This window comes from Aspergillus affinis (assembly GCF_023601865.1).
Source record: "Aspergillus affinis strain CMG 70 chromosome Unknown NODE_41_length_255467_cov_85_872513, whole genome shotgun sequence".
NCBI classification, from domain to species: Eukaryota; Fungi; Ascomycota; class Eurotiomycetes; order Eurotiales; family Aspergillaceae; genus Aspergillus; species Aspergillus affinis.
In genome coordinates this window covers 246389-255467 of record NW_026515822.1, presented here as the reverse complement: position 1 = coordinate 255467, position 9079 = coordinate 246389, and the positions used below count along the sequence as shown (strand labels likewise).

At 51.6% G+C, this 9079-nt stretch overlaps 3 protein-coding genes across 3 annotated transcripts; 2 read left to right on the top strand and 1 right to left on the bottom strand.

Moving 5' to 3' along the window:
- Window positions 1-845: 845 nt before the first annotated feature.
- Window positions 846-2899, bottom strand: KD926_007329 (uncharacterized protein; the record flags this gene model as incomplete). Its single annotated transcript, XM_053100172.1, has 2 exons — window positions 846-1919; window positions 1994-2899. The coding sequence occupies 2 exons, from the start codon at window positions 2897-2899 to the stop codon at window positions 846-848; spliced, it is 1980 nt and encodes a 659-aa protein (XP_052956198.1).
- A 317-nt stretch (window positions 2900-3216) lies between these two features.
- On the top strand, window positions 3217-5142 carry KD926_007328 (splicing factor cactin; the record flags this gene model as incomplete). Its single annotated transcript, XM_053100171.1, has 5 exons — window positions 3217-3708; window positions 3778-4254; window positions 4333-4959; window positions 5030-5062; window positions 5125-5142. 5 exons carry the CDS (start codon window positions 3217-3219, stop codon window positions 5140-5142), a joined length of 1647 nt encoding a protein of 548 aa, XP_052956197.1.
- Window positions 5143-6898: 1756 nt separating this feature from the next.
- Window positions 6899-8511, top strand: KD926_007327 (uncharacterized protein; the record flags this gene model as incomplete). Its single annotated transcript, XM_053100170.1, has 2 exons — window positions 6899-7762; window positions 7942-8511. 2 exons carry the CDS (start codon window positions 6899-6901, stop codon window positions 8509-8511), a joined length of 1434 nt encoding a protein of 477 aa, XP_052956196.1.
- Window positions 8512-9079: the final 568 nt, after the last annotated feature.

The window sequence follows — 9079 nt, the reverse complement described above, 5'->3', positions numbered from 1 at the left end:
GTGTAAGGTAAGGCTTGACTCCGCGGACTGTATTGCCCAGAGATCGCAATGCATTTGCAACAATTATAGCTTTGGAAACCATTTCCTTGACGTGATATTTAAAGCTGAGCTTCTTGTCGAAAAGGATCCCCAGCCAGCGTAAGTAGGGGCGTACTCTATTTTCTGAGATTGTGACAGGCCCCGCTGTCACTGAGGGTGTACAGCTAGGGTTTTGGTCAGTTATACGTCGCGAGAAGTGTATCAGCTCATATTTATCAGGGGCAAAAGTGATTCCTTGTGCAGAGCCCCAATCTAGGGCTTCCTGTAGGGAATCTGATAGGTTCTGAGCATTTGTTTCCAGGGAAAGAGATGTTGCTAGGAAGGCTCCATCATCAGCGTATCCGAATCTGGCCTTAAGTCTGCCCATCCAGAACAGGGGCGCCAGGTAAAGCATAAATAGGATAGGAGATATTGGCGAGCCTTGTGGTAGGCCGCAGGTTATCTTGATCTTAGGCCCTAGTTCACCGTCTAGTCGGATTTGGACTGTGCGCCCTGTGACAAAGGAGGCTACCCAGCGGACTAGATGTCACAGCGGTCGAACTACCCGTGCAAAATAAATGGGGGGGTGAGTATGGCAGAACTCACGTGACTGCTCACTGAGTGCTCACTGAGCGGTGAACCGTGATGTGAATTACTCACTGAGCAAGCCCCTGAGCGCCCTCAGTAAAGCGGCGATGTCTACAACAGGAAATTTACGATAATGTAGAAAAACAGGTACGTATAGTGACATACATACATCCATCCATCCATGAGCCAAAATATTCAGACCAAAGAAAAAAAAAAAAGGAATATTGCAACGAAAGATATCAAAATCTCCGTTTCTTCTTCGCCGGCGCCTTCGCCTTCGCCTCTAGTTGTCGTTTCAGTTCCTCTCGTTTTCGATTCGCTTTTTCTTCTTCCGTTTCTGGTTCCCCGGGGGGTTGTTCGCTTGCGCGTGGTTCCGGCTCCGATAGACCAGGACGGTGATTCGGTTCGTCGGGCGATGGCGATTTGACTGCCGAGCGGGTTGGTTTGGGGTTGAGTGGGGGTTCATCGAGCTCGTCGTTGGTTTCGGTTTCCGCGTCGGCGTCGGGGACAGGTGCTGAGCTTGGGCGATGGGAAGAAGGAGCAGTCGAGGTGGTGTTGGTGTTGGTGTCGGGGTTAAAGGATTTGCTGCTGCCGCCGATGACGCCGAGCTTTTTGGGCCCGGCAGGGGGAGGCTTTCGTTTTGGATTTGGGGGAGAGGGGGATGAGTCGGTGGCGGGGTTGGTTTGTGGCGAGGTTGGTGATTTGGGAGCGTGAGGTGGATTTGGAGGAGATGATGATGGTGGTTCTTTCTTCTTGCTTTTGCCGCCGATGGTCCCTAGGCCTCGTGGTTTAGGCGGGGGGCTGTGTTGGGGTTGAAGGTTCTTGTCGTCGTGGTCTTCTGGAGCTGGGGATCCGGAAGGAGTAGATTTGGGAGAATCTGGTTTCTGTTCTGGCTTTTTCTGTCCGCCAATACGTCCGAGACCAAGACCGCGTGGTTTGACTGGGGAAGTGGGTTGGGTTCGAGGGTTTGGTTTTCTAGGTGCTGCATCTAGATCTGAGTCCGAGCCTGAGTCTGTTTCATCGTTATTAACGGGCGACATATGGGCCGGTTTGGAGGTAGTCGTCGGTTCATGGTCTGGTGAAGGTGAAGGCGAAAACCGTGCTGCCTGCGTCGACGCTACCTTTGATCCTCCGATCTTTCCGATCTTCCCGATCTTCCCAAGACCTATTGATGCTTTGGTTGGAGGCTTGCGTGGAGAAGGGCTCGGAGATGCTTTTGCAGGCTCTTGTGCTGGTTCCTGAGATTTTTTGGCCGGAAAAGGTTCGTTCCCGGTGTCTTTGGGGCGTTTGAATTTTGGAGGCGTCACTTGTCGCTAGGAAAAGGAAAAAAAGAAAAACAGTTTAATCAGGGTACTAAGAGGGAAAGTATGTGACAAGAAGGACTTACTTCAAATTCATCGTCCTCTGTATCCGTAGCGGTTGCAGCATCCGTCATTTCGTCATCCCGAGAAGGTTGGGATTCGTTGATTCGACCGACATCTTCGCGCCTAGGGAGTGTAGTGGTGCTGGCTGAAGACAGTGCATGCCACCATCTGTCTGGAGGCGGACGAAACGAATCGGGCTGTGCCACAGCGTCAGAGGTAGACAAAAGCTGCGCAAGTAGGTTGGCAGCAAGGTCTGAGCCCGGAGATGACTGCTCGTGTTCTTCGAGCCACGCATGCTCGTCAAAAGATGCGACGCCTCTGATATGTTTGGCGGCCTGCGATAGCGTCGCGTTCTTCCGACCCGTTCGCAACCCAGACACCCCCGGGAAGATAGTGCTGAGGTCGATACCCACGGCTTCAAGCTTGTCGAACAGTTTACTCAGGATCCAGTCTTTCTGCTTCAGCTGGTTCATGAGATTCTGCTGTCGCGACTCCCAGTCCGCCTCCGCTTTGATCAACGGTAGGAGCATATGCTGCGTCAACGAGGACTGGGGCTCTCTCGAGAGATAGAGAGTCCATGTCAGTGGCCCTAATGGCTTTGGCAATTTCGTCGAAGTGGTTAGTCTCAGGGTATCAGCTCCTGGCGATGTATGGTCCAGGATCACGTGGGTATCCTTTTCGTTGCGAAATGCATCGCCGATCTTCTGCAGTAGCATCTGATATTGCTCTGAATCGTCGCTGGGGTCGATCGTAGCGGCATTTTCGTCGGCTCGTTTCAGAATTTGTTGGCGCGATAGATGCTCAGACCAGACGTTGGTTAGGTCGGTCATGTACAGCTCGTAGCCGTCTGACGTCAAGCAATATTTGAAGAGAACTAGAGGCAAATCGCCCTGGTTGGTAGGACACAACCGCTGCCATTTCGTGGACATCTCTAAGAGCAGATCATAGAGATGGATAAGAGTGGATTGCGATGCTAAACCGCAGAGCACAAGGTGGTTGTATTCAGTGTAGTTTGTAAGGCAACGGCCGATGCTCAGGCGGAAGTGAGAGCATGGGCGCTGGATTGGGAAGGTTTGCCGACTCCCGCTAAGCCTTCCGGAACAGGAGTGCGGCCGTTACCAGCTCCAGAAAACATCTCCAACTTCATCATCTCACATGCCAACCCTCGTTCTTTATCAGCCTTTCCCTACAAAGCGATTTCATTCACTCACACTCATATTGCAGAAACGGCGACGGTTTATACATCATGGCGTCGCGACTACCTGATCGGTCAGGTGCGAAACGAAGCCGATCTCGATCGCCGTCGCGTCAACCCCAGAAGCTCCCCCGCAGATACGAAGAGAACGACCGATATGGCTCTGACAGGCGTGGGCCATCGCAATCTCAACCGCGGAATATGAGGGATCAGGTGCGGCTCAATCAGCTGCAGGAGGATGAGCAAGAGCGGCAGTGGGTGGCGCAGGAAGACCTCTTCGTCTTGAAACAAGCGAAAAAGAAAGCAGAGATCCGAGTCAAAGAGGGACGCGCGAAGCCGATCGATTGGCTTACGGTGACCTTGCGAGTGATCGATCCTACGAGGGACCCTCTCGACGATGAAATTGCGGACTCGGACCTTGATCTGGTGGACCCCGATGGTGTTTTCGAGGGGCTATCGCCGACGCAGTTGAGCGACCTAGAGAAGGACATCGATACATTCCTAGGCCTTGAATCAAACTCGCAGAATAGGGATTTCTGGAAGGTACGTACTTCACGGGCGTTGGATTTGTTGAAATGCGTGAAACTGACAACCGATCTTTCCTTCGGTTAGACCATGAAAATCATTTGTCGCGACCGCCAGAAGACTTCCGCGCCTGAAGGGCGTGCGCTCAGCTCCGTTGCCGCCGATATAAATCGACTTTTGAGTCCGAAGACATACGAGCAGCTCCAGGCCCTAGAAGTCAGCGTCAAGAGGAAACTGGACTCTAACGAACCTATCGATACCGATTACTGGGAGGAACTTCTGCGCAGCCTTTCGGTCTGGAAGGCTCGCGCGAAGCTGAAGAAAGTCTACCAAGCTGTCATAGATGAACGTGTTCGAAGTCTTCGCGATCAGCAACGCGAGGAGGCAGAATCGGTGCGAGCGAAACTCGCGCCACTGGCCCCGGTAGTTCAAACGGCTCCCGGGGAGAAGCCGCGATCGGATGAGCGAGAGCTCCAAGGCCTTGACCCCGATCCATTGCTTCAGTTCCGCCCGGAAGATAAGATCCTGGAGATAGTGGATGAGACAGCCTTTTTGGACCAAGTGGTAAGTCGTGCCGACTGCGGCGAGGGTTTCGCCATTCTATCTTCTTACCATCACCCGCCATACTAATCAGTTATACAGGCCCGCGATCGTCAAAAAATTCTCAAGATGGGCTTCGTTCCTCTCCGCCAGCGACAAGCCGAAAAGTCTTCGGCTGCCCCCGTGAATCAAACGTCGAATGTGCCAGTCGCTACCGCACCGACTCGCTTCTCCGCCATCCCCAACGAGGACTTTTCGCAGGCCACGAAGGCTCTGTATGAAAGAGAGCTTGCCAAAGGGGTTAGCGAAAACGAAGAGATCTTCACCGGCGAGGAAGCCGTGAGTACCAGCTCACGGCCTCAATGGGCCGGCAAATACCGACCGCGAAAGCCTCGGTATTTCAACCGGGTCCAGATGGGGTACGAATGGAATAAATACAACCAAACGCACTACGACCACGACAACCCGCCCCCCAAAGTGGTTCAGGGCTACAAATTCAACATCTTCTACCCCGACTTGATTGACAAGGCCAAGGCCCCGACATATCGCATAGAACGCGAAAACGGGCGAAAACGCGGCCAGTCTTTCGCCGCAGCAGGGGAAGAAGATACTTGTCTCATTCGATTCATGGCTGGTCCACCGTACGAAGACATTGCCTTCCGAATTGTCGACAAAGAATGGGACTATAGCGCTAAGAGAGAACGGGGGTTCAAGAGTACTTTCGACAAGGTATGTTTTGTATAAACGGGCTAATGCTGCCCTGACGAGCATTCGCTGACGAATTTGACTTATTTGCTAGGGAATTTTGCAACTTCATTTCCAGTTCAAACGCGTGAGTTGTCCATTCAAGATCTCTTTTCTGAGTCCTGACCCGGTTAACTTAACCTCGTTCAGATCTATTATCGGAAGTAACGACCGCCACCGGGACCCTATATTCGAATGCCAGGAGGGTCTCTTATTATATTTACTATTATCATTCCATTAAGTTTCATTCCCGGGCCATTCATTGATATTGTATGATTGTATCGACGAGGATCATTCCCCTGAACGGGGCCAGAGTCAGAGTCAGAGTCGGGTGTGGCTTTGATATCCAGAGCTCTGGGACAGCACGGTCGAAGTAGAACCAGCTCTCATTGGGCTGGGAAATAACAACCACTTACTACAATATCGGATCCCCAAGAGATCACCCAAAGCTAAGACGTATCATCTGCCGGTCGTCCAAGTACATAATGCGCCTGTCATCGCTCCCCACGTGTGAAGCCGCTATCTGAATCTTATTTTCACTTCTATCGAGAGTCTTACTCTTTCTTTTGGGCCTCATTCCTGCGTCCAAGCGACGGCGGATTGCTTTCGCCATCACCGCTCTTTCGAACGGTCACGTGTCCCCGGGGTCTCCAGGGCCCTTTTTGATGGCTTTTCATTTCAGGTCTTTTCTTTTCTTTTTCCTTCCGGTGCCACACGATGAGCACTTTGCCTTCACGGAATTAGGGGTACAGGAGGGACTGACGGAGCAGCCCTGGTGCCACCGCGTCGTCTGCATCTCGTTTCACGGTTCCGGCTGGACGGGGAAGCGGGAAGCGCTTGAGGATCTGCAGGATGAATTCGAAGACCATTGAGGGCTTTCCAGGAAGCCGCCAGAAATTCGCCATCCCAGAAACGCTGGCGCTTTGTCTTCTTGGGCTGTGGTCGGTGCCAATGGCCGACCAGTCCTGCAGGCGTCCGGACCGGTCCTAACCCTCTCCGTCTCTCAAGCGTTGTAGCCACTAATTCTCGTCATTTGCAGCTGTTCCCCCCCCCTCTCTCGCTGTTGTACCAGATCCAGCCTCCGGTTTAGGCTCAGGGAAATTATTTGCCACTCCTGTATAGCGACTCGTTCCACATTCCCGCAGTAGAGCGCAGCACTCTCAGCGCTATCCACAACATCCCCAGAGCACATGACGGATGAATTCTTTTTCTTGGGTCTAGGTTATTTGATATTTTATGTTTTATATTTTATATTTTATATTTTGGTTTTTTAATTCCTATTTTCTCTGCTTTCTTTTCTTTTTCGCCTCTCTCTCTTTCTCGCTCGCTGGCGCTATTTTTATTTTTCATTTTTACAAGTTGAGACGTCCTAGACCGTTCATTTGTTTGTTGGGAACGTGAGATGCATAGCTGTTTGTAGCCAGAAAGAACGGCCGTATGAGCTGGCATACTCCTACAGCTTCAAATTGATCTACTGAATGGCTTTATTCTGAGCGATCACAAAGCTCGATTCCCCTGGCAGGCCATCTAATTGCCATTTTATTTTCTTGCCTGCAGTGTCTGAAATTCCTGTAAATTCTGCAGCTCTTTTTTCTTCCTTTTTATTTTTTCTTTTCTTTTTTTCGGCTTTCGTTTACTTATTATAATTTCTTGGTGTTTAAGCCCCTCAAACTCTTCATTTCCCAAGCCCAACTTGATTTCTCTTTCCTACCTTACAACTATCAAAAACCCTTTAATTCCCTGGGCATGGGCGAACCTTGTACAAACCCATTTAAGTTATTCTGATAATCCCCCTCCCTTCCCCCTCCTCGTGCTTAGCCCTCTTCTGTTGGATAGTCCCTACAGTTCCTGTCTTGTCTCCTGTCAGAACGAAAAGCAAACAGCAAATAAATCGAACGGATAAGAGGAAGAAGTACCATTCACGATGAACCACTTCCCACCCTCTTCAAACTTCCAGCTGGGTCCGGTTCCTTCTGGCCGAGCGACTCCGCTTCAATTTATTTCGAGACGAACAGAGTCACCCAGCTCGTCGTCCGTCAGCGATGGCGCGCCGGTGGAAACTTCTCGTCAGAGCAACCCCTGCCCTGTCATCGAGAACTGGACGAGCTCTAGCTCTCGCAATCCAGGGACGATGATGTCCAGTCAGCACCCATGCGCCGTTGAAACCAACCCAAGCTACTCCATGGGTCCATCTCACCCCCCGGTGGCGACGGTGGCGGACGGCGTCCCCCGTATGTTTCCCTACGACCAAGGCTGGTCGAACACCTTCATGGGGTCCAGTTCCACCACGGCTCCATTGCAACCCGGCCTGCGTCGTTCCCACGACTACACTGGCCCTTCAGAATGGGGACGTGAGACAGGCGGCGGTACTTTCAATCCGGACCCCTCCTCGTACGCTTCTTCTCGCGCCCACGTCTCGCCTGAGAATCAGCCCGAGGCTTCTGGAACAAACTATTCTCCAACGAGCTTATCACCAACCTCGCCCCCCCTCTCAATCTCCTCTTATCAGGCCGGGCACGACGGCAGCAAGCCTCATCCTTCTGGCACCAAGCTGGGCATCGACCGCGATGACCTGCACGCCACCAGCTCAGAGGATAGCACCGAGGAGGATGTCAACACGGACCCTCCTTATTCCCTCCTAATATATCAGGCTCTCCGGAATGCACCGGACATGAAATTGCCTCTTCAGGGCATCTATGACTGGTTTGTGAAAAATACAGCCAAGGGAAAGGACCGGAACTCCAAAGGCTGGCAAAACAGCATTCGTCATAACCTATCTATGAACGCGGTATGTGTACCTCTCGAACCTTTCCTCATTTGCTCCTTATCCATTGTCGATCTCCGCGGGAACGAGAAGTTCGGGGAACGGAGAGGGGGGTGGAAGAAACAAGAGAAAAAGAAAGCACGGATTTGCTACCTACATTTCCTCTCGTATTGTGTTTGAGACTTACATCGTTTGTGTTACAGGGCTTTGAGGCGGTTCGAGAGGAATCGATCCCTGGCAAAAAATCCGTAAATTACTGGCGCCTGACGGACGAGGCCGTCAAGAACGGCATCCAATCTACAACCCGGTATAGGAAGCAGGCGAATTACAAGAAATTCCTGGGTTCGGACCCACCGGCACCTCAACGCCAACGATCTGGCGCCAAAGGGGGCAAGGCGACGAAAATCACCGCCAAGTTCCGAGGCCATGTGAGCCCGGACCACCACTTGCGACGGGAGCGAGGACTGCAGAAGAGACTGTACGGGCAGTACTACCACCATCACCAGTCCCCCACGACGACCGTGTCACCATTCCATGTGTTAGGGACGGGCGCGCCGCTGACTCGTCCGTCAGTCGAGACATTTGATTTGGGGAGCGTCATCGGGTGCGCTGACCCCCCTCCTTCCACGCCGATTTTCTGTGACATGGCGGGGCCTGCACCAGATTGTCCGGCCGTGGATAACTCCTTCATGGGCTGGTGCGTGATCCAACCATTTCCCCAGGGACTGTTGACGGGGCCCGAAATATCATCGGATCTCCAACTTGGGGTATAACGACCTACTACCTATGGGGTATGGGTCAGGTGGGAGGGATTAACCGGAGGGGCAAAAAAAAAAAAAAAAAAAGAAGAGACCTTGCTGACTGACCTGCATAGTATCAAATGTACTCTAGCGAATCTAATGGCCCGTCGTTGCTGGGGTTTCCTATTCGATGCATTTTTCTTCGGGGTCACATTTTCGGTGTTATTTCTTTCTCTGTGCTTTTCTTTGTTTTTTCTTGAATGTGTCTTTTCCCATTTCCTTTCCCCCGGGGGGGTGACTTTCTCATAATCATGTTTCTTACTATCTGTCTTACGGGTCTCTCATCTTTCCTTATCTTGTCATTATTTCCTTTGTCTTAATTAACTAAAAGGTGTTGGTTTTTTCTAAATTAATTTTTCCTACACCAGTGTGGCGTTATGGAATTGGTCCACTGTCGTGCAGTTCATTCCTATCTGGCACTTCTATCATAATCGTCGTGAGCTGCAACATGTGGCCTGTTCTCCTGCAGGGTATGATGCGCCGATGATGCCGATGACGAGAAAGGCAACCAAAAATAAATGAGGGCGAGGGAGCTGGTTCG